Source organism: Gymnodraco acuticeps, unplaced genomic scaffold, assembly GCF_902827175.1.
Source record: "Gymnodraco acuticeps unplaced genomic scaffold, fGymAcu1.1, whole genome shotgun sequence".
Lineage (NCBI taxonomy): Eukaryota > Metazoa > Chordata > Actinopteri > Perciformes > Bathydraconidae > Gymnodraco > Gymnodraco acuticeps.
The window spans coordinates 489,911-516,127 of record NW_022990567.1 but is presented as its reverse complement, the minus strand read 5'-3'; the positions used below and the strand labels follow the sequence as shown (position 1 = coordinate 516,127).

The 26,217-nt window shown below is 40.3% G+C and overlaps 2 protein-coding genes across 2 annotated transcripts; both read left to right on the top strand.

The window, feature by feature from the left end:
* The first annotated feature begins 443 nt into the window (after nucleotides 1-443).
* On the top strand, nucleotides 444-5,387 carry LOC117553778 (extracellular calcium-sensing receptor-like). Its single transcript, XM_034227849.1, has 8 exons — nucleotides 444-565; nucleotides 1,022-1,316; nucleotides 1,403-1,692; nucleotides 1,942-2,237; nucleotides 3,427-3,632; nucleotides 3,750-3,971; nucleotides 4,285-4,408; nucleotides 4,486-5,387. Exons 1-8 carry the CDS (start codon nucleotides 459-461, stop codon nucleotides 5,385-5,387), a joined length of 2,442 nt encoding a protein of 813 aa, XP_034083740.1. The 5' UTR covers nucleotides 444-458.
* An 8,090-nt stretch (nucleotides 5,388-13,477) lies between these two features.
* LOC117553777 (extracellular calcium-sensing receptor-like) lies at nucleotides 13,478-22,692 on the top strand. Its single transcript, XM_034227848.1, has 8 exons — nucleotides 13,478-13,521; nucleotides 13,985-14,279; nucleotides 14,367-14,656; nucleotides 14,906-15,201; nucleotides 16,506-16,711; nucleotides 16,844-17,065; nucleotides 21,591-21,714; nucleotides 21,791-22,692. Exons 1-8 carry the CDS (start codon nucleotides 13,493-13,495, stop codon nucleotides 22,690-22,692), a joined length of 2,364 nt encoding a protein of 787 aa, XP_034083739.1. The 5' UTR covers nucleotides 13,478-13,492.
* Nucleotides 22,693-26,217: the final 3,525 nt, after the last annotated feature.

The following is a 26,217-nucleotide window of genomic DNA, read 5'->3' as shown; positions in this document are numbered from 1 at the left end:
GGCAAGTTCTGCTGTGATGGCTTTAGATTAGGGTATTTGGGCATCCATCCAAACAGCATGACTTTGTCAATGATGATTATTTGAAGGAAAGTTACATATAAAATATAGAATAATATAAATACATCTTGTCAGCGCTGGGCATGGGCATGCTCTCTCTCTAATAGCAAAGTGACGTATGGTAGAAGGAGTTGAGCGTCTGAAAAACATTATAAACCAGTGAGAACACATAGTACAGTTTGCCCACTTGGCGACAGTTGATGATGGAGATGTCTCTTATTGGTCTGATACTGTCTATAGCTTTGTGTGAGCTGAAGTCAGTTCTTGTTTTGAATAGTTTTTGGGATGGTGTGAAACAAGCGGCTGGGCTTACAGGGGATAGGACTGCTGCTGTGCTTAGCACTAATGCTTCATCTGTGACATGTAAGCTACAAGGTACCACTCGTCAACCTGCATTCTCTATGGACGGTGACTATGTCATTGGGGGTGTTTTCTCCATACACTCCAACATGCACACTGCGAAGCATAACTACACCACCATGCCCGAGCCACTAAGCTGCGCAGGGAGGTTAGTACAGGGAGATTTAGCCTAGAATGTGGGCATATACAGTATAGTGATGTGTATATTGTGAAGTTGTGTTGCAATGTACTGTGTTGTATGTACAAACTGTACAAATAATAATCATTTATAAATATTTTAGTTTTTTTACATAAGGTGGATTTATTTTCTATTTCATAAAAGACAATAGTTTAACTGATGTATACATACTTAACCATTTGTTGAATGGAGAGATGTGAAACTTATGATTTATTGGACCATTGGAACAATTCATCAAAGTTATTGTGAATATTGGATATATAATCAAGTGTTTGGGTTTTTGACAGATGAAATTCCCATAAAGCCTACAGAGATGCTATTAGTTATTATCCAGACCATATCTTTGAATTTCAGTCATCTTATAGTCTATCACGTATTATTTTAAAATCTTAAAGTTTTAACATTAACACCGATGTCTGTGTGCAGCATCAACTCCCGTGGACTGCGCTTCTCACGTGCAATGGTCTTCGCCATTGAGCAGATTAACAACAGCACAGAGCTGCTTCCGGGGATCAAGCTTGGTTATGAGATCTATGACTCATGTGCCTCGGTGTCCGTGGCGGTGCATGTTGCATTTCAGCTTTCAGGGGGACTAGACCCGGTGTTTAACACCGGCGACAAATGCTCAAAGTCTGGTATGGTGATGGGCGTCGTTGGTGTGTCTGGGTCCACGTCTACCATCAGTATGTCGCGCATCATCGGGCCCTTCAACATACCTCAAGTAAATATTAAGAATTAATTGCAAACTGTGTTTGAGTCCATTACTTTTTTGCCTCTGTCCGGTTAAATAACTGTTGTTTTCTTTAGGTGAGCCACTTTGCCACGTGTGCATGCCTGTCTGATAAACAGCAGTACCCAAGTTTCTTCAGAACAATCCCGAGTGATCAATTCCAGACTGACGCGCTGGCCAAGCTGGTAAAACACTTTGGCTGGACTTGGATAGGTGCTGTCCGGTCGGATTCTGACTATGGCAACAATGGCATGGCCTCTTTCCTGCATGCAGCACGTAAAGAGGGGATCTGTGTGGAATACTCAGAGTCTTTCTCTCGGACCGACCCACGTAGCCGGATCCAGAGAGTAGCTGACGTTATCCGCAGGTTTCTATATCACTGATTCTCCTTTAGTTCACTGTGCTGACACTGACCTTCTGTACAGAAAAACCAAAACAAGTGCTAAAAGTGATGGAACATGTTTTTATTACAACAGGAAATGTGCCAATATATCTGTTTATCATCTCTCATGTTTTGTTTTTCTTCAGACTTACAGTATGACTTGTAATGTATAAAATACAATTATACTCATATATTATAACTATTGTTTTTATATGTCATTGAACGTCCCTCCAGGTCAACGGCTAAGGTTGTTGTGGGATTTATTGCCACTGGAGATATGAGAATTCTGCTGGAGGAGCTGTCACGCAAGCCTTCTCCACCTCGACAGTGGATAGGTAGTGAGGCCTGGGTAACTGACCGATACATGCTGAGGTTCAGCTTCTGTGCTGGAGCCATCGGATTTGGCATTGAAAAATCTGTCATCCCAGGTCTGAGGGACTTCTTGCTGGATCTCTCTCCGTCTAAAGTGGCTGAATCCCCATTGCTTACCATGTTCTGGGAGGAAGCATTCAACTGCAGGCTGGTAAAAAGTGAGAAAGTTGTGCCAATTTTAAACATATATGATACTCACGGTAGTGTCTTGATTGTGTTAGTTTTTTTATTTTTTCTGTCTAAGTGTAGCTCCCTGAATTGATCAGCCTGTTAAAAACTCCAGATTTTGACTGAAAGGAAAATCTAATATTTGTAATGAAATACATGAGGCGGACATAAGGTGCATCTCTGTGAATGATCTCAAAATGTGATTTTCAGATCATGTTTATTAACAATGCTGTCTAATATATTGTAAATAACATACAGGTACATATATATATACTATTATATACTATATTATTATATATTATATACATTATTAGGCTATTATGCAGTGATTTTAGACTGTTTATTTGTTTAGTCGAAAGCTATTTATTCCTCAATGCACAACAATTTAGGGAAAGTCTCCCTTAAAAAATAGTCATAAAATAAATGCTGAAAAAAAGAATCACGCTCTAGAATATGTTTATCCAAAACATATAGTGCAGAGTCAAAATATATGTAAAAAATATAAATATATAAATTGTGGAATATATTTGTTGACAGGTTACAGTCATTGTAAAATAAAGAAGATGAACTTTAAAAGGAATGTAGTAAATGTATGCTTTATGAAAAGTAATATATACACGGTATTACATTACATGTTACTTGTTAGACGCTTTTATCCAAAGCGACTTACATACGGTATATGTACATACATAATGTAGGTGAGTTAAAGTACAAGTATTTAAATGTAGAGGGACAGTATCAAAATCCTGACTTCAAGAGTTCAGCAGTCTTATTGTGTGTTGAATCAAGCTGTGTAGGCCTGTTAGTGTGTTACCGTCTACTAGACAGCAGAGGGCAGACAGTTTATTTCTAATGTGATAAGGGTTTCTGATGATCCTTTACTGCTGGTTCTAGTGTCCATCATGCATCATTATAACAGGGCAAGTCAGTATTAAATAAAATGAATACATATTTGGCCTAATACAATAAGTATTTGTCTGATGACTGATTTGTGTAAATATGAGCTGCTAAAATAAACTAATAACGTAAAAAACAGACATGTCCACAAAACAGTGATTTGAAATGTGATGTAAATCCTGCAATGCTTGTTTGGCAGGTTGAATAACACAATACACACAAAGAATGAATGAATGTAATCATCATGGCTAAAAACACCTCCCTCTGTCTCTGTGTTTTTAGGTGAAGCCACAGACAGGAGTGTGTGTGATGGAACTGAAGATATAAAGACGCTCCAGAGCTCATACACTGACACATCTCAACTTCGAATCACTAATATGGCGTACAAGGCTGTCTATGCAATAGCGCATGCCATTCATAACGCAGTGTGTCAGAAAACTGATTCTACTACACAGTGTGTTAGGTTCACTAAGCTAGAGGCCAAAGAGGTCAGTACAAATAATGAAGTTATTTTAAGCTCCACGTCTATGTTATCAAATGAATGCTCATTTTATTTTAAATGATCTCTTTTTCCCCTTCACTGTCTTCCTTTACTTCATCCCTAGGTTCTTAATCAGCTGAAAAAAGTAAATTTTTCCCAAAATGGTTATGATGTGTCATTTGATGCCAACGGGGATCCTGTGGCCACATATGAGCTGGTAAACTGGCAAAGAAATGAGAGTGGCAGCATTGAGTTGGTGACTGTGGGGAAATACGATTCATCACTGCCGGTGGGCCAGGAGTTCCTTATCAACAGGAACCTCACCTGGGTGGAGGGTGGCACACAGGTGAGGAGCCCCAAAGCAATAGTTTAACATGCTACATTTTCATATCATCTCAAAGGGTATGATGTCTCATACCTCGGTACCTCATTAGAATTCCAAAGTTACGAATAATGAGAGAGTATTTTTAACATGACATTTACGTTTTATTGTTTAAAATACATGTTTACTTACTTTTTTTTTTTTTATTTAACTAAAGAGAAATGTAAAAGACACAAAGAAAAACATTGTGAAGAAAAAAACATGAATCTATCCTTTTATAATTTTAGTTTCAGAGCACACCTGTCGACATGTGAGTTAATTTGTATATATGTGACAGGTGCCTGTGTCAGTGTGCACTGACAGCTGTCCTTCAGGAACTCGTAAAGTGCTTCAGAAAGGAAAACCCATCTGCTGTTATGACTGTACATCGTGTCCCGAGGGAGAGATTAGCAATGCTACAGGTAGTTGTTTTTCTAATGTATGTTTACAACAGAAAGTATAAATTCTAACTGCTTAAAGCTCTTTTCCTTTTTTTCAGATTCCTTTGATTGTTTCCCTTGCCCCAAGGAATTCTGGCCTAATGCAGAGAGAGATACATGTCTTCCCAAACCTGTAGAGTTTCTTTCCTTCAACGAGCCCCTTGGAATCGTCTTGGCTGCTTTTTCAATCGGTGGTGCCTGTCTCACCATTATAACAGCGGCTGTGTTCTATCGTCACAGGAGCTCACCAATTGTCAGGGCCAACAACTCTGAGCTGAGCTTCTTGCTTCTCTTCTCCCTGACTCTATGTTTCTTATGTTCATTAACGTTCATTGGAGCACCCTCGGAATGGTCCTGCATGCTGCGCCACACAGCGTTTGGGATCACATTCGTCCTCTGTATGTCTTGTGTTCTTGGAAAAACTATAGTAGTTTTGACGGCCTTCAAAGCTACACTACCAGGTAGTAATTTGATGAAATGGTTTGGGCCTTCACAGCAAAGATTGACTGCAGTGTCTTTCACGTTTATTCAAGTTTTGATATGTACTATTTGGTTAGTTCTTAGTCCCCCCTTTCCGATGAAAAACCTCACGACATACAAGGAGAGAATCATCCTTGAGTGTGCATTAGGATCAGCTTTGGGGTTCTGGGCTGTACTTGGGTATATAGGCTTACTGGCTGTCTTTTGCTTTGTGTTAGCTGTCCTAGCTCGGAAACTACCTAATAACTTTAATGAAGCCAAGCTTATCACATTCAGCATGTTGATATTCTGTGCAGTCTGGATCACATTTATCCCAGCATATGTCAGCTCTCCTGGGAAATTTACTGTGGCTGTGGAGATATTTGCCATTCTGGCCTCCAGTTTTGGACTAATTACGTGTATATTCGCTCCAAAATGTTTTATTATTTTATTTAAGCCAGAGAAAAACACCAAGAAACATTTAATGAGCAGGGGTTTGTAGAAAACTGTAGATGGCTTTATAAAGCTTATATACTGTGCACATTCAAATATGCTTTCCTTGTTGATTTAAATATTCAGATTGGAGTTTCTTTTATGCTCAATATTTTACTAATTGTAATGTCATTTTGTGAATTTAATAATAATACCCTATTTTACAATACATTTTGATCAATTACTGAAAATATAAAATAAAGTGAATAAATAAAGTCAACATTCAGACCGTGTTTGGTACTTGATTAACATTTCCAAAAAAATATTAAATACTGCATAATCATAAGAAAAGCTGGCTGAATTGCTATAACATTATTGCCAAAGAGGAAAATACAACATCCCATAGTCCACAAATCCTTCAACAAGTTCTTAAAATGTGTTTTGGATATTCTTATTATTATATTTAAAATATAACAATTTTCATAGATTGCATCTTTTGGGACACATAAGCATACGCACCATTATAAAATACACATTAGCTTTACAATATGATGTAGCCACCCATAGGTGGTAGGTCTGGGTGTCACAATTCTTATGTCATGTCACGGTTTTAGTTTTGTGTTTCTGGTAATGGGTTTTGTTTTGCTGTTCATTCCTCCCTGTAGTTAGTTTCCCTATTGTGTCTGATTGTCTGATTGTGTTCACCTGTTGCCCTTGTGTTTCTCCTTCCCTGCCCGGCTGTTTATCGTCTCGTGATTACCCCTCCCTGTATTTAGTGTTGTCTCTTCCTGTGTTCGGTGTTGGTTCATTGTTTGTCTTTCATGTTGGTCACAGTCACCTTTTGTTTGGATGCTACCTCGTGCTACAGTACCTGTTCATGGATTCGTGTTTTTCAGCTTTTGTAAATAAAGCTTGCCTTTTTTTTCATTTTGAAACCCGCTTCCCTCCTCAATCTGCATTTGGGTCCTATTTTTCCCCAACCCTGACACTGGGTTTGTTTGGTCTAAAATACATCTGATATTTCTGAATCATCTGAGTCTTAAAAGGCAACAATTAAAATAAAATGCAATTGTTCAAATGGAATTTCATTAAGTACATTTTGTATCATCCTTTAATGTATATTCTCAAAAGTAACCTGGAATTGTTCCAGTCTTAGTAATAGACACTTAAAAACCTTTTAATACTATTGTTTGAAATGAATTTAATAATGAATCACATTATTAGTCAATATCCAAACACATTTCACACGAGCCGTCTGTAGTCTTCACCTATGCAATTGTTTTTCGTTGTGATTGATTAAACCAAATATTTATTGGCCTTTATGGGGTCAGTATGTAGACTACAATTTGTCCTTGCCGGAGGTCCTGCCTGGCTGCTTATTTGTTCCATATTTAGCCTGGTTTTTCCAGTTGTTTTGAATGTTCCCAAAAGTGTGATGGGAAGCAAAGAACTATATTAAGAGAGAGGTGTGTTGAATTAAGAAGAGACTGTAGCGGAGAAACAAAGGAGTTTGGGAATACTTAGATCAAGTGAGAGGTGTTGCATCTAGCTTACCTCAGTGTGTGAAACTGGCGGTCAGTGATTCTTTGGCCCTGCTGTCGGGGGGGGGGGGGGGGGGATGTTGTGAATGGAGGGCTGTTCCCTCTGCATTTTGTAGCTCCTAAGCAGCAGAACAGCTACCACGGCAAACCCCAGCTCACACCTAGTGGGTAAGTGTGAGGATACTGATGATATCTCATACAGGCCCCTGTTGATGCTTTTGGTTACAAATCAGACTCTAAAAACAATTACAGTTGCAAGAAAAAGTATGTGAACCCTTTGGATTCTCCACACATAGCGTTGTGTGTTCCTTCCAAACAACTGCACTTTGGTTTCATCTGTCCACAGTGTAAGGGAAACTTCTGTGTAGCAATGCATTGGGAATCACAGACTCAGGAAGGAGACACGGTAGAGCAGGAGCTTTGATGTCAAACACTGGAGGTTTATTTGGAGTTACGGCCGGAGAGATTCACATCACAAGTCACAGCAGCCACGATCTGACTGCACGGGTGGTTTGCCACGTCAATTCTGGAGCGCCTCTCTCTTGTTAGCCCATTTAACTGGTTTCACAGAGAGTAATCAACATATTTTGATAAGATAGCTTTAGACAGTTGGGCACACTGAGTTACTTGCATCCGTCACTTATGGCCTCGAAGATGTCATACCTTGGAGTCCATAAGCAACAAAGAAGGAAGTGTCCCAGTGCACCCACAACAACAGACCATCTGTGACCTAGTGTTGACCGGTCACAGAATGGGAACAATAACATTATGGCTCAAGCAGCCTATGTCCTTAAAGGAGATAAACAGACGTCAGGGTTGGTCCTGTACGTCATATCTAGGAGTCTAGGACAATTATTTCCCTAACAGTCTTCTCTTTTTATCATTTATGATAACCTAAAAATATTAGTCTAATAATAATTTGGTCAATACTTAACTCAATAGGCGTCTCTAGATTTGAGTGTGGTCTCACCTTACATTAATTACATCACAAAGTAGAATAAGATTGAAACATTTATTCACAATGATTGATACAGCCAATCATAATAGGAAAAATCATCTCTCATCAGTGTTTGATCATCTTTCGTCAAAAGCACAATAATGAACACACATAAAACACAGATGCATAAATAGCTAAATATTTGTTTTAAACTAATATCTTTTATCATTTACCATTAGTCAATTTCACTTATCAAACTATAAAATCAAAACCAGCTTGCCGCTTTAAAGATTTACTTCAAGGCAATCACTAGTCAAAAAGCATTTTAAAACGTAGGATCCTAAGAGATCCAGCTAAGGTATACAATTCACAGTTGTGATTTTATCAATCTGTAATCTGCAAAAGTGCAGTGTCCTCAATTTTAGGATTACTTTTACGTTTACTTAAATATGCTTTAGTCAAGAGTAAGGCACTTGGTCAAATCAATACATTCATTTTAGTCAAGTACATTGTTCAAAATCTGAAAAGGAAAAGTTAGGCAAATATTCAAAGACTTTTGTAAAAACCTGGAAAGGAAGGATTAAACATTCTTAAAACTTGAATTATTACATTTGTGAATGCTACCACTGATCTGTACCAAATTAAGTCTATCAATTATTCCTATTAGCCATAATTACCTGAGCATCTACTTATGGTACTTGGAAAGGATTATTCTGTATTTATCTAATGTTGAATGTATAATATCAATTTCTTTAAATTATACTTCTCTAATTTGAGGATCAAATATGCTACATAATTGTTATATGAAATATTATAAATATTTGTTTTGGGCCAAAACTGAAATGAATCCAGTACTTGAAACATCATTGTAGGTATTTCTGTGCATGGATAATACATTAAAGAGTAGTGTTGTTAAGCCTGATTGCTGGACGATTAAGGATATTAACATTATCTGTGATAATAGTAGAAATATCTTATTATTCAATACTTTATAATCTGAACATATTAATTAATTACTTTTGTTTAGTGCGAAAGTGTAATCTGATCTGGCAAAAATATATGAATCACCACTATTCAACACATGTCTGGTCATTGGAAATATAAAGACAGTCATTAATTGTACATCTGTAAACATCAAAGATATAAAATCAATTAAAAGTTCATCTTTGTACGAGAGCTGGAAGAACATGTCCTTCAGTCTTTCTGACTCGTTCTCCTCCTTTCTTTATGACGAGTGTCTGGTGTGTGTAAAGGCATCCTGATACTGTAGATTAGCACTGAGGTGCTGATTGGCTCAAAACTCTTCTTCATCAGAGCGCCATATTTCAACTCCCCAATTGCTCTGCTTTTGTGTGGCTCATTCAGTGAGCACTGTAGTTGATCCCCCCCAGTGAAATGGAGGCTCATCTGCCTGCATTCCTTCTGCTATCTGCTTGAGAGCAGTGCCCCTGCGTATTCCAAGTGGCGCATCCAGGTCTCCCCCCGTGATGGGAGAGGTTAGGAAGACATCTGCTCCTCCAAGAAACAAGGAACCTTGTATGAAGCCTCTGAAGTCCTCGCTCGTCCCGCAGGGTTGTCTGCCTGAGCCCACCGAGCAGAATGGTGAAGAAGCATCCCATCTCCTCAGATAGTTGAAGATTAGAATCCTCTCATCTCGAACGACCTCGTGCCTCCTTGCCCGTGGCTGGGGGTGCCCTCTGCAGCCGGAGAGTGTGACCCTCTCTCTCTGACCCTTGGCCTTCAGAGCTGTCCTAGTTATTGGGTTAACACTTGATAGGGATGTTTTCCTGAGTGCAGACAACTCAAAGTAATGGATTAGCACATTATAATTTAATTACAAAAATAGGATAGGCCACTCAGAATTATTTGGGAGCCTTCCTGACACATGCACATGCATAAATGTAAGGTTTGTGTTAGTCATTTAACATGCAAGAATCATATACTCATCAGTCCAAAGCAGAGAAATGTTATTGTAATTTAAAGGTGAGCTAGTCCCTGTGGATATCACCCCTTCTCAATGATTCTAAATGTTATATTAATTCACCATTTACCGTTTGATAACATATTAGTTTATCAGAAATATTTTCCTCTTCCATAAAACAGGTTTGAGAAATAAATGTTCCAATATAAAATCAATTACTCAATATAATTGACTCTTCCCTCCCTTTTCTTACATATGTCACATATGAAATAATAACTTAGGAGTCTATTTAAGCATGGTATAATCTATTACTCGAGAAGACTCAGTATCACCTGTGTGCAGCTTACAAAAACTATTGTGAGAAACATATATTATGCCGGAAATGTATACTTTTGTTGAAGAACAAAGCATATCTGATTTGGGAGTAAAAACTTCATCCCCTTAACATCTGTGTTACCACTGAAGGCATAGCATGAATGATATTGGGTGCCTGAGGGTGTCACTACTGAGAAATGTCAAACAAATTCAAAACCTTACATTTGAAAACAGGTTTGCATTCTGAGGGTTCCAAAGTAACTGTGTATGCTTGTATGGCACTTCCGTCCCGAGCAGCACACACAGAGGAAATCAGCCAGGACTGAGTCCCCAGACACTGATCCCCTGGGTTTATTATCCCCAAATGTTCATTAACCAAAAACGAAACGCAGCCACTCAGTTTCACAGGTAATTTTTAGGATACCGTCAATCACAGATTCTGGTAAGGCAATGTCCAAATGTAGATTTGAAAATCACATTTACCAGCTCTGAAGATTTGTTGGTATCCTGCCGACAACGCCAAATTGTAAGGGAAACTTCTGTGTAGCAATGCATTGGGAGTCACCGACTCAGGAAGGAGACACGGTAGAGCAGGAGCTTTGATGTCAAACACTGGATGTTTATTTGGAGTTACGGCCGGAGAGATTCACATCACAAGTCACAGCAGCCACGGTCTGACTGCACGGGTGGTTTGCCACGTATATTCTGGAGCGCCTCTCTCTTGTTAGCCCATTTAACTGGTTTCACAGAGAGTAATCAACATATTTTGATAAGATAGCTTTAGACAGTTGGGCACACTGAGTTACTTGCGTCCGTCACTTATGGCCTCGAAGATGTCATACCTTGGAGTCCATAAGCAACAAAGAAGGAAGTGTCCCAGTGCACCCACAACAACAGACCATCTGTGACCTAGTGTTGACCGGTCACAGAATGGGAACAATAACATTATGGCTCAAGCAGCCTATGTCCTTAAAGGAGATAAACAGACGTCAGGGTTGGTCCTGTACGTCATATCTAGGAGTCTAGGACAATTATTTCCCTAACACACAGAATATTTTGCCAGTAGTGCTGTGGAACATCCAGGTGCTCTTTTGCAAACTTCAAACGTGCAGCAATGTTTTTTCTGGACAGCAGTGGCTTCCTCCGTGGTGTCCTCCCATGAACTCCATTCTTGTTCAGTGTTTTACATATCGTAGATTCGTCAACAGAGATGTTAGCATGTGCCAGAGATTTCTTTAAGTCTCTAGCTGACACTCTAGGATGCTTCTTCACCTCATTGAGCATTCTGCGCTGTGCTCTTGTAGTCATCTTTACAGGACGGCCACTCCTAGGGAGAGTAGTAACAGTGCTGAACTTTCTCCATTTATAGACACTTTGTCTTACCGTGGACTGATGAACATCAAGGCTTTTAGAGATACTTTTGTAACCCTTTCCAGCTTTATGCAAGTCAACAATTCTTAATCGTAGGTCTTCTGAGAGCTCTTTTGTGCGAGGCATGGTTCACATCTGGCAATGCTTCTTAAGAATAGCAAATTCAAAACTGGTGTGTATTTTTTATAGGGCAGGGCAGCTTTAACCAACACCTCCAATCTCGTCTCATTGATTGGACTCCAGGTTGGCTGACTCCTGACTCCAATTAGCTCTTGAATAAGTCTTTAGCCTAGGGGTTCACATACTTTTTCCACCCTGCACTGTGAATGTTTACATGGTGTGTTCAATAAAAACATGAAAACATATAATTGTTTGAGTGGTATTAGTTTAAGCAGACTGTGTTTGTCTATTGTTGTGACTTAGATGAAGATCAGAACACATTTTATGACCAACTTATGCAGAAATCCAGGTAATTCCAAAGGGTTCACATACTTTTTCTTGCAACTGTATTTGTCCTTGTTCAGGCCTGTTTTAGGTAAAACAACCTCTGTTAAAGGGGCAACATATGAAAACTATAAAGGTGCTGCTGAAAAGCCTTCACTGGTTCAGAGGATCTGCACAGCACAACAAACAGCGTTGTTCTGAAACGACTAAGCAATAGTCACAAGAATCTCAGTCAAGATGTTTGCTTTAAAAAAAAAAAAAAACCATAAAGCTTAAAAAGATGGGGAACAATGAGCAAAACAAGATTATTTCTAACTAGAGAATGCAATTCCTGAAGAAATTGCTAGTGGGAATGCTTTATGCTGAAAAGCTGACACTGAATTGCTATGCTGAAATGTAATGTGTAAGAAGAAAGTGAAGAATTTAGATTGAAATGATTGATGAACACTGGGGGCTTGAATGTGTGATGAGAGAAGAAAATAAAGTAAAAAGGTTTGGAAAAGCAGCAGAATATTTGACTGCAAACTTTTGAATTAAGTTGATGGCGAATGATCTGTCGCCATGACAACAGCATTTGATGACATCCCATAATACGCTTAGATGCGTTGATGGCTGCATCGTTACCAAACCTGTGAAGTTTTGGGCCGTTTGGAGCATTTTCACTAAAGTTATGAGAAAACCGTGTTTCATGGTGAGCATTGTGTTGCCATGGCAACGGCATTTGTAGAAATCTCAAAACTGTCCCGTAGATGTCTTCACGGCTGGACTGTTAGCACACATGTGAAGTTTGAGCACTTTTTGAACATTTTCATAGGAGTTCATGTAAAGCGACATCGTCTTTTATTGCGAAGGATGCGTGCGTTTCCATGGAAACGGCATATGATGACACCCATAATTGACATAGAGCTGATATCGGATATCGGTGAAATTTCAAAGCGTAACAGGCGGAATAATAAATAATTTTGTTCGTAGAAGAACAGATAGTTGGAATGCTGTTAACAGCATTCCCACTAAATCATCCACCCACCTCCTTCTCTGAAAATCATATACTGATCCTAGAAAAACATAAAACAGGTAAAGCATATTGGCCATTTAAGGACATGTCTGGCTTGTCAGGGCAAGTTCTGCTGTGTTGGGTTTAGATTAGGGTATTTGGGCATCCATCCAAACAGCATGACTTTGTCAATGATGATTATTTGAATAAAAGTTACATATAAAATACAGAATAAAATAAATACATCTTGTCAGCGCTGGGCATGGGCTCTCTCTAATAGTAAAGTGACGTATGGTAGAAGGAGGGAAGCATCTGAAAAACGTTATAAACCAGTGAGAACACACAGTACAGTTTGCCCACTTGGTGACAGTTGATGATGGAGATGTCTCTTATTGGTCTGATACTGTCTATAGCTTTGTGTGAGCTGAAGTCAGTTCTTGTTCTGAATAGTTTTGGGGATGGTGTGAAACAAGCAGCTGGGCTTACAGGGGATAGGACTGCTGCTGTGCTTAGCACTAATGCTTCATATGTGACATGTAAGCTACAAGGTACCACTCGTCAACCTGCATTCTCTCTGGACGGTGACTATGTTATTGGGGGTGTTTTCTCCATACACTCCAACTTGCACACAGTGAAGCATAACTACACCACCATGCCCGAGCCACTAAGCTGCGCAGGGAGGTTAGTACAGGGAGATTTTGGCTAGAATGTGGGAATATACAGTATATTGATGTGTATATTGTAAATGTGTGTTGCAATGTACTGTGTTGTATGTACAAACTTTTAAAAATAATAATCATTTATAAATCTTTCAGTTTTTTACATAATGTGGATTTATTTTTTCTATTTCATAAAAGTTAATAGTTTAACTGGTATACATACTTAACCATTCGTTGAATGGACAGAAGTTAAAGTTAGGATTTATTGGACCATTGAATCAATTCAGCAAAGTTATTGTGAAAATTGGACATATTAATATCTAATCATGTGTTTGGGTTTTTGACGGATGACATTCCCATTTGCCTACAGAGATGCTATTCGTTATTATCTAGACCATATATTTGAATTTCAGTCATCTTGTAGCCTATCACAAATTATTTTTAAATCTTAAAGTTTTAACATTAACAACGATGTCTGTGTGCAGCATCAACTCCCGTGGACTGCGCTTCTCACGTGCAATGGTCTTCGCCATCGAGCAGATTAACAACAGCACGGAGCTGCTTCCGGGGATCAAGCTTGGTTATGAGATCTATGACTCATGTGCCTCTGTGTCCGTGGCGGTGCATGTTGCATTTCAGCTTTCTGGAGGACTGGACCCGGTGTTCAACACCGGCGACAAATGCTCAGAGTCTGGTATGGTGATGGCCGTTGTTGGTGCGTCTGCGTCCACGTCTTCCATCAGTATGTCGCGCATCATCGGGCCCTTCAACATACCTCAAGTAAATATTTAGAATTTATTGCAAACTGTGTTTGAGTCGATTACTTGTTTTGCCTCTGTCCCGTTAAATAACTGTTGTTTTCTTTAGGTGAGCCACTTTGCCACGTGTGCATGCCTGTCTGATAAGCAGCAGTACCCAAGTTTCTTCAGAACAATCCCGAGTGATCAATTCCAGGCTGACGCGCTGGCCAAGCTGGTAAAACACTTTGGCTGGACTTGGATAGGTGCTGTCCGGTCGGATTCTGACTATGGCAACAATGGCATGGCGTCTTTCCTGCATGCAGCACGTAAAGAGGGGATCTGTGTGGAATACTCAGAGTCTTTCTATCGGACCCACCCACGTAGCCGGATCCAGAGAGTAGCTGACGTTATCCGCAGGTTTCTATATCACTAATTCTCCTTTAGTTCCCTGTGCTGATACTGACCTTCTGCACAGACAAAACAAAACAAGTTCTAAAAGTGATGGAACATGTTTTTATTACAACAGGAAATGTGTCAATATATCTGTTGCTCATCTCTTATGTTTTGTTTTTCTTCATACTTACAGTATGACTTGTAATGTATAAAATACAATTATACTCATATATTATAACTATTGTTTTTATATGTCATTGAACGTCCCTCCAGGTCAACGGCTAAGGTTGTTGTGGCATTTACTTCCATCGGAGATATGAGAATTCTGCTGGAGGAGCTGTCACGCAAGCCTTCTCCACCTCGCCAGTGGATAGGTAGTGAGTCCTGGGTGACCGACCCAGACTTGCTGAGGTTCAGCTTCCTTGCTGGAGCCATCGGATTTGGCATTGAAAAATCTGTCATCCCAGGTCTGAGGGACTTCCTGCTGGATCTCTCTCCGTCTAAAGTGGCTGAATCCCCATTGCTTACCATGTTCTGGGAGGAAGCATTCAACTGCAGGCTGGTAAAAAGTGAGAAAGTTGTGCCAATTTTAAACATACATGACACTCACGGTAGTGTCTTGATTGTGTTCGGTTTTTTATTTTCTGTCAAAGTGTATCTCCCTGAATTTATCAGCCTGTTAAAGACCAAACCCCAGATTTGGACTGAAAGGGAAATCTAATATTTGTAATGACATACATGAGGCGGACATAAGGTGCATCTCGGTGAATGATCTTACATTGTGATGTTCAGGTCATGTTTATTAACAATGCTGTCTAATATATTGTAAACAACATACATGTACATTATTCTACTTAGGCTATTATGCAGTGATTCCAGACTGTTTATTTGTTTAGTTGAAAGCTATTTATTCCTCTATGCACAACAATTTAGGGAAAGTCTCCCTTTAAAAATGGTCATAAAATAAATGCTAAAAAAAATAGTGGCTGACTCCCCATTGCTCACCATGTTCTGGGAGGAAGCATTCAACTGCAGGCTGGTAGAAAGTGAGAAAGTTGTGCCAATTTGAAACATTCATGACACTGAGAGTACTGTCTTGATTGTGTTGCCCAAAATGATCAGCCTCTTAAAGACAAAACCCTGTTTGCTAATCCTGCTTATCTAAAACATATAGTGCAGAGTTAAAATATATGTAAAATAAAACACATATAAAATGTGCAATATATTTGTTGACAGGTTTTCAGTAATTGTAAAATAAAGAAGATGAACTGTAAACAGGAATGTAGTAAATGTATGCTTTATGAGAAGTAATATATACACGGTATATGTACATACATAATGTAGATGAGTTAAAAAGTAAGTACAATAATTTAAATATAAAGTGACAGTATAAAAGTCCTGACTTCAAGAGTTCAGCAGTCTTATTGCGAGTTGAATCAAGCTGTGTCGGCCTATTAGTGTGTTACCGTCTACCAGACAGCAGAGGGCAGAAAGTTTATTTCTAGTGTGATAAGGGTTTCTGATGATCCTGTACTGCTGGTTCTAGTGTCCATCATGCATCATTATAACAGGGCAAGTCAGTATTAAATACAAGGAATACATGTTTTGCCTAATTCAATTGTAAGTATTTGTCCGATGACTCATTTGTGTAAATGTGAGCTGCTGACATTTGAAAATAAATAAATAACGTAAAAAACAGATAGACATGTCGGCTTGCATGAAATTTGATGTAAAGTAAGAATAAATCTCAACACTAAAGATTTGTTTTTATGCAATGCTTGTTTGGCAGGTTAAATAACACAATACAAAGATAACAATGAATGAATGTAATCGTCATGGCTAAAAACACCTCCCTCTGTCTCTGTGTTTTTAGGTGAAGCCACAGACAGGAGTGTGTGTGATGGAACTGAAGATATAAAGATGCTCCAGAACTCATACACTGACACATCTCAACTTCGAGTCACTAACATGGCGTACAAGGCTGTCTATGCAATAGCGCATGCCATTCATAACGCAGTGTGTCAGAAAACTGATTCTACTACACAGTGTGATAAGTTCACTAAGCTAGAGGCCAAAGAGGTCAATACAAATAATGTTTTGAACTCCCCAATGTTTTTTTCAGCTGCACATCTCTTTTATACATTTTAATGCTCCTTTTATTTTAAATTATCTCTTTATCCCCTTCACTGTCTTCCTTTACTTCATCCCTAGGTTCTTAATCAGCTGAAAAAAGTAAATTTTTCCCAAAATGGTTATGATGTGTCATTTGATGCCAACGGGGATCCTGTGGCCACATATGAGCTGGTAAACTGGCAAAGAAATGAGAGTGGCAGCATTGAGTTGGTGACTGTGGGGCAATACGATTCATCACTGCCGGTGGGCCAGGAGTTCCTTATCAACAGGAACCTCACCTGGGTGGAGGGTGGCACAAAGGTGAGGAGCCCCAAAGCAATAGTTTAACATATTACATTTTCATATTGTTATGACAAACAAAGAGGAGACACACCATGTCGATGGTTAGCAAAATATGTTTATTTAGGACAAACAAATCAAATCAAAAACAGTAAAGTATGACGTGTGGATGTCAGTGGTATCAGTAATGTAAATGCAGGGTGAGGATTGTATGGACATATATGTGTGTGAGAGTGTTGAAGTGCACAAAGTAAAACAACTGAAGAAACTCATAATATACACTCAACAAAAACGGGATGCCTGCAGGGAGAAGCAGAGAGAGCACAGAGAGGAGCATAGAGGATTTACATAGCTATAGGGCACCGGACCCAGGTGCCCTGAGTTACTGCAATCAGTGCAATAACCACAGCACAGAAAGGACAGCCACCTCCTCTCTACTGATGAACCCACAGGGGCATCACAGCCCCCCCCTTAAGACGGGGCCCCAAAGGGATCTGGCTCTACAGATGCCAACGGCCTGGAAACCACCACAGGCGGTGGCACACCCGCCTACACAGCACTATCAGCAAGATCGTTGCCCAAAACCATCTATACCCCATCAAGTGGCAACACGGGACGCACGCCGAAGGACACAACTCCCTGTACCGGCTCACATTCCAGCACTACTGTATGACGTCACACAGGAATCAAGCCCATCTCCATGCCCCTCATCAGCACAAAATCCCCAGTCTCTGTCTGACGAAAAAGGCAACACTGACTCAACAATAAATGAGTATCTAGGTGCTGTGTCACGCAACACCTTAATCGGAACATACTTGTCACTACGAACCAGTGACGTGCGGTGAGGTTCATGGCTGGTGAGGCACTGACTCTTTCAGAGTCAGATTTACAAATATTATATGTTGACCTTAATCGAAATATTCGGTTATTTTCAAAAGCTTTTTTAGTCTGATGCTTCGATTCATTTTAAACAGACCGTTCAACAAAAGGATACCCAAAATCTAAATATTGGATTGTTCTTTCTTAGTAAGATCCCATTTTCATTACAATTGTGGTCTTACCTTGACTTGAAGATGAAGTCCATCCTATCCTTCTGGACAACAATCTCTATTACTTCTTTGTAAAAGTCCTCCTTATCTTCCTCTAGTTTCAAAAGTCTAGTTTGTTGCTACTGTCTCTGCGTAGAATAACAGTAGCAACAAGAACCTGTGGGCTCACTTGCGCCCAGAGGTTATGGCTGCCTCCCCTGGTGCTTTGTTCATTGCCGTTGTATGATGAGACCAGCGAGCCTAAATATAATATATATATATGAAATAAGTTATTTAGAGACACTGGCGATGGCGAGGATACATGTAATAAAGGGATCTACAAACATTTCATTGGTGACATAAAGTGAGATGGTGCAGGCATGCGCTTAGGGCCCGCTTTCCAGCCAGTTTATGTGGGGTGACGAATTCTGAGATGAGGCAGAGCTCATCTGTGCCTCACCTTACCCCACAGTAACTGGCTTGAGCGCGCTCACAGTGCCCGCGTTAAATTAGTGCCCGCGCTCCAGCCAGTTACTGTGGGCTTACGAGAGGCAGAGCTCGTCCCTGCCTCACTTCTCATCGCTACCCGTAGTTGTAGCGGAGCTCGGCAAATTTGCTGATTTTGACTATAAAAAGCGATTGGAATCATACATAAATCACATTTACAACACAGATCAGTGGAGACATTTTATTATTATTTAGTTTTTCTTTAGTTGTTTTTCCGTTACATTGGAGTATGACAGTTGAGGCTCTGCCTCCCCTGCCTCCCCTGACTGCACGTCGCTGCTACCGACCATTGATACAACGGCTTCCGTTATGAACGGCTCAAAAACAGAACTCACATCCAAGTCGGCACAAACCAGCTTCTTATCAGGCACCATGCCCGATCCTACACCCTGCGGCTTTTTAACCAAAACGGCCGAACAACACATGGCTGGAGCATGCGATGAAGAACGAGGCTTCCCCTCAGGTTCCAGCAACGGACTGCTCCTTCCAATGACCCTCTGCTCGGCAATAATGACATTGGCCCACTCTGGCGCCCTCGGATCGCCCCGGACCTGCAAATCTACGGGAGGAGCCTGGTGAACACTTTGCACCACCGCGGAAATAGCCACCATCTTCTCCACGTCTCCAATCACCCCTCGACCACTTCTCTGTAAAACTGAAAACTGCCCTTATGTGTCAACACAAAATCGTCCGCTAGTTCAGCAGCTCTAAGCGCGGTGGAAGGTTTCTGCTCATTTACATAAGTGGCCACACGCTGAGGGATAACATCTTTAAATTGTTCCAATACAATGAGTTCACAAAGACCGTAAAAACTGGCAACCTTTGCTGCCGCGCACCACCGCTGAAAATGAGAAGTCAAATCACGGATAAACTCCACATGTGTCTGCTTATCCCCCTTGACCCAACTTCTGAACTTTTGACGATACGCTTCAGGAACCAGTTTGTATGATTTTAACACTGCTGATTTTACTCTAGCATAGTCCAAAGCATTTTCGCCACAAACAGCTGAATAGGCCTTCTGTGAGTACACACTGAAGTAACAGCACTCTGTCCGAATCTGACCAGTTCCTTGCCTCTGCTATGCGTTCAAATAGAGTAAAAAAAAATGCAGGGTCACGCTCATTAAACTTTGGCACTAACCGCAAGTAAGAAATAATATCGCCATTACCTGATGCCGACCTATCAGAACCATCCTCCACCGGAGCAATCTTGCCCTCTCCAATCAGCCGTAATCTAGCATATTCCATCTCACATTTCATCTTTTCCACCTCCAGAACCTTCTCCACCTTCTCCACCTCTAAACGCTTATCTACCTCCTGCTGCTGACCCCTCAACTTCTCCTGCTCCAACCTCAACTCCAACTGCAACCCCTTCTGATTAAACTGCATGGCCAAAAGCTACTTTTGCTGCTCGAGCGTCAAACCAGCTGTCTGAACCACTACCGGCACGACCCCTGCCGCACCAGACTCACTCTTCTGCAACACCCCCTGCTCAAACAAAGATGACAGCTTTAATCTCATGTTTCTGCTTGCTCACTAGCAATTTCATAATGCTCTGCTATTTCGACCAACTGCGCCTTCTGGCAATCATCTAAGAAAGACACTGAGGGCGCATCCACAGACGCCGACAAAGAAGCCATAATATATTGTCTATACCCAATCAGAAAGCAAAGTATTAAACTGTCAACACGCATGGGCAAAAAACAAAACCCAACAGAGAATTTCCCCCCTAACTGCCTAACCAAAATCGTACTAATCTCTAGTCTTCATGTGGTTTGCGGCAGGTAATTACGCACTGGAACCCGTCGGAGTTATGGAGCGACCTGCACGCAGGTAACACCAAGAAATCACGCTGATGTTCCCCCGAGACAGCTGTCCGAAAACAGCTGACACTAACGATGTCGCCACAACACTATGAAAAAAACAAACAGATGCAACCCAAGGGGAAACGCCACTTAAGCCTAGTGGGGAAAACTCTTTACAAAAGCGTAACAAGCAGCAACATCTTACCTTCTGATTGGCACACAAAACCTGACGACACTAAAGCTTCCTGAAACCCAAAAAACATGATGTGTCCCCCAAATAGCAGTGCCAAGCCAGCACACAGCTGGACCACATCAACTAATCAGCTGCTCAAATGATGCCATGGGCTCTGAGCACTACACAACATTTCTAGAAATAACCCGTCGGACGAGACCCCATTTTTTATGACCCGGCTCAAAAGGCCACAACAAAGAGGAGACACACCATGTCGATGGTTAACTAAATATGTTTATTTAGGACAAACAAATCAAATCAAAAACAGTAAAGTATGACGTGTGGATGTCAGTGGTATCAGTAATGTAAATGCAGGGTGAGGATTGTATGGACATGTATGTGTGTGAGAGTGTTGAAGTGCACAAAGTAAAACAACTGAAGAAACTCATAATATACTCAACAAAACTGGGGTGCCTGCAGGTAGAAGCAGAGAGGCTTTAAATAGCTGCAGGGCACCAGACCCAGGTGCCCTGAGTTACTGCAATCACTGCAATCACCACAGCACAGACAGGACAGCCATCTCCTCTCTACTGATGAACCCACAGGGGCATCACAATATCATTTTAAAGGGTATAGAGTCTTTAATTTTTATAAAGAGTTTAAGGTCTCTGAAATTGTTTATTCTGATAAATATTACGAGGGTACCTCATACAAATTCCAATGTTACAAATAATAAGAGAGTATTTTTAGTATGAAAGTTACGTTTATTATTTCAAATACACGTTTACTTACTTTTTATGGAGTGGAGAAAAGTGACACAATTAAAGATAATCACTTTCAGACTGCTGAAACTTACTTTAGCTGATTATTTTTACACAAAAACTGGATTGTATCGCCTTGGCAGTGCAGTTGACAATACAAACATGTAAAAGATACAAAGAAAAACATTGTGAAGAAAAAAACATGAATCTATCCTTTTATAATTTTAGCTTCAGAGCACACCTGTCTACATGTGAGTTAATTTGTATGTGACAGGTGCCTGTGTCAGTGTGCACTGACAGCTGTCCTTCAGGAACTCGTAAAGTGCTTCAGAAAGGAAAACCCATCTGCTGTTATGACTGTACACCGTGTCCCGAGGGAGAGATTAGCAATGCTACAGGTATTTGTTTTTCTAATGTATGTCTACAACATAAAATATAAATTCCAACTGCTTAAAGCTCTTTTCTTTTTTTCAGATTCCTTTGATTGTTTCCCTTGCCCCAAGGAATTCTGGCCTAATGCAGAGAGAGATACATGTCTTCCCAAACCTGTAGAGTTTTTTTCCTTCAACGAGGCCCTTGGAATCGTCTTGGCTGCTTTTTCAATCGGTGGTGCCTGTCTCACCATTATAACAGCGGCTGTGTTCTATCGTCACAGGAGCTCACCAATTGTCAGGGCCAACAACTCTGAGCTGAGCTTCTTGCTGCTCTTCTCCCTGACTCTATGTTTCTTATGTTCATTAACGTTCATTGGAGCACCCTCGGAGTGGTCCTGCATGCTGCGCCACACAGCGTTTGGGATCACATTCGTCCTCTGCATGTCTTGTGTTCTTGGAAAAACTATAGTAGTTCTGACGGCCTTCAGAGCTACATTACCAGGTAGTAATTTGATGAAATGGTTTGGGCCTTCACAGCAAAGATTGACTGTAGTGTCTTTCACATTTATTCAAGTTTTGATATGTACTATTTGGTTAGTTCTTAGTCCCCCCTTTCCAATGAAAAACCTCACGACATACAAGGAGAGAATCATCCTGGAGTGTGCATTAGGATCAGCTTTGGGGTTCTGGGCTGTACTTGGGTATATAGGCTTACTGGCTGTCTTTTGCTTTGTGTTAGCTGTCCTAGCTCGGAAACTACCTAATAACTTTAATGAAGCCAAGCTTATCACATTCAGCATGTTGATATTCTGTGCAGTCTGGATCACATTTATCCCAGCATATGTCAGCTCTCCTGGGAAATATACTGTGGCTGTGGAGATATTTGCCATTCTGGCCTCCAGTTTTGGACTAATTACGTGTATATTCGCTCCAAAATGTTTTATTATTTTATTTAAGCCAGAGAAAAACACCAAGAAACATTTAATGAGCAGGGGTTTGTAAAAAATGTAGATGGCTTTATAAAGCTTATACTGTATACATTGAAATATGCTTTCATTGTTGATTTAAATATTCATATTGGAGTTTATTTTATGCTCAATATTTTACTAATTGTAATGTCATTTTGTGAATTTAATAATAATACCCTATTTTACAATACATTTTGATCAGTTACTGAAAAAATTAAATAAAGTGAATAAATAAAGTCAACATTCAGACCGTGTGTGGTTCTTGATAAACATTTCCAAAAAAAATATGAAATACTGCATAATCGTAAGAAAAGCTGGCTGAATTGCTATAACATTATTGCCAAAGAGGAAAATACAACATCCCATAGTCCACAAATCCTTCAACAAGTTCTTAAAATGTGTTTTGAATATTCTTATTATTATATTTCAAATATAACAATTTTCATAGATTGCATATTTTTGGACACATAAGCATACGCACCATGCGTATGCTTATAAAAATGCACATTACCTTTACAATATGATGTAGCCACCCGTAGGTGGTAGATCTGGGTTTGTTTGGTCTAAAATAAATCTGATGTTACTGAATCATCTGAGACTTAAAAGGCAACTATTCAAAATAAAATGCAATTGTTCAAATGGAATTTCATTAAGTACATTTTGTATCATCCTTTAATGTATATTCTCAAAAGTAACCTGGAATTGTTCCAGTCTTAGTAATAGACACTTAACAACCTTTTAATACTATAGTTTGAAATTAATTAAATAATTAATCACTTTATTAGTCAATCTCCAAACACATTTCACACGAGCCGTCCGTAGTTTTCACCTATGCAATTGTTTTTCGTTGTGATTGATTAAACTAAATATGTTCATCGCTGGGTCACCAGACCCTCCTTTCACCCACACACTGACCACCTTTTCCCCTCTCTCTCCAAGTGAGGATCTTACCCTCATTACCTCTGCCCGCCCTACCACCTGTCCTCTGGACCCTATCCCTTCAAACCTCCTTCAGACTATCGCTCCTGATATTCTACCATTTCTCACCCATTTCATCAACACTTCTCTAACTTCTGGTCACTTTCCAAACAGTCTCAAGAAGGCAAGAGTAAACCCTCTCCTAAAGAAACCCACTCTCAACCCGTCTGATGTTATAAAGGCCTGTCTCTCTCCTCCCGTTCCTGTCTAAAACACTCTAGAACGCGCTGTCTTTAAACAACTCTCCTGTTATCTCCATCAGAACAACCTTCTCGATCCGCACCAGTCTGGTTTCAAGGCAGGTCACTCCACAGAAACTGCCCTCCTTGCTGTCACTGAGGAACTGCACACGGCTAAAGCAGCCTCCCTCTCCTCTGTCATCATTCTTTTGGACCTGTCTGCTGCATTCGACACTGGGCTGTGCATCTTCACTGATCTCACGATTCGATTCGATTACGATTATCCTGTCAACGATTCGATTCAATTCGATATCCCGATGCATCCCGATGCATCACGATTCATACCAATGCGTTGCATCCTCAATTTTCTATATTACTGCACATGGCTTATTTTTCATCAATGCATACATGCAGTAAATACATATGAACTATTTTTATTATTTAGAAAGTGCTTCAGAAATCAATAACATAAATGTCTTGACATTCATTTATAAACTAAAATAAATGAATTGTATAGGTCTAGCCTCCCTATATCTGTGTGTGAAATTGTTCCATCCTCAAAAACAAAAAAATAATGCTTCTGCAGTCTAGCTGCAGCTTCTAGCAACGGTCTTCTGTTAAAAAAAGGACACTGAATGTCCTGAAGGTGGCATCACACACAGTAGCGTGGGGTGGGGAAAAATGTAGGGGAAGCCAATGTTTTTGGGTCGGAGGGGGGGGGGTGGTCAATAACGTAACCAGATGAGTGATTACAGCGCCCGGTAACATTTTACACACATTTGTATCATACAGATGCAGGACTTGTACACGCCTGTTATCTAAGCGACAGGTCCGCACGCACTCTCCAGCTGAAACTCTCTCGTCTTATTAATTTAAGCATTTTCTTATTAATTTATGCCAACCTCCCCCCACCAATGCAATACCAGCCGCTCAATGCGCAGTGCAGATTCGGTAATTAATAAATAAGAAGCATTCATTCACAAACTAAATCAGGAGACCTTTAAAGTTTTACGTTCACATCAAAGTATCAGTATGCGTTGTGTTGATAATGGACGAGACCCGCAGAGTCAGCGTAAAGTTGAGACGATCTCTGTTTAATGTCTGAATCTGATAACAGATAAAATGATCAGTTTTACATACATTTCCCTCAGTGACTCCTCTCATTGCTTGGAACGTTTACAAAAAGGGAAGAGGAAACGTGAGGGACACAATATATACAAAAAGTAAAATCACAAAGAAAGGAAATGAAAGTCCTCACAACAATAAACTCCTGAGCACAGCTCTCCGACCTTGCCAGGTATTTAACATTCAATAAAATGAAGAACACAGAATAAAATAATATAAAACACAGAATGTGTGTGATTATACAAAATTAAATTAAATAAACCCCACTGCATATTTACATCTGTTACACTAACACACACGGCAAGTGCAGCAACAGTCCTCGTCTCTGTAATTAGTTCAGTCCGTAGTCCAAAAGTAACACAAAATATAAACAATCTCATCTATTCAGGTGATCGGGCCCTATATGGCATGCTATCTGCGGTGCTGATTTTCGGATAGCAGCACCCTGTGCTAATTAAACAACTGCAATAAACAACTACTTCAGACTGAACACCTGCAGCTAAATCCAGGCAAGCAATGCACAATAACCAACAGAACCACATCAGAAATTGCACACATAGCTACACGGGCAGTTCAGGCAACAGGTATGCACAAAGAGAAAGGGGTGTGCATTTCACTCACCCTATTTGAAGAGGAAGGCCATTCTCCTGTCTTTCATGGTAGCGAAGTGGTCAATAACAATGTCATAGAACTTCCCAGCGGCCTTTAGGTCCTCCACAACAACAGAGTCAATGGATATTGTGGCTAGGTTGACAAGTCTGTCCTGTCCACACGTGTTTCTCAGATATGTTTTGATCCTTTTTAGACAGGAAAAGGAGCGCTCTGCTGATGTGCTGGTGGCTGGTATCGTGAGCATGAGCTGGAGCAGCTTGTAGACCTCGGAGAGTGTGCCCTGTAGGTCATCCTCAATAAGAAGCTGTATCAGCTCTCCTGGTGGCTTGTGAAACAACCTGTTGTTGTACAGCGTGTGCAGCTCATTCCTTAACTTCTGCTCATCAAAGAATGGATACGTGTTGATCAGCTGAGCTAGCTCACTGCTGGGAAATGCATCAGGGTTGCAGAACAATGTGAATGATGTGTGCAGGTGCTCCATATCTGCAAATCTTTGGGTCATGTGCAACACTATGCCGTCAACAATCTGGAAGTAAAGACGCCGGAAAGACACAACCGTTTCCTCGTCTCCTTCTTGGTGCTGGTTAAACCCTTGCTCCAGGTCGTCCCAGCCGCGGCGACGTCGTTTACGTCGGGGCACAGGATCGCCGACTGCTTTGACCGTG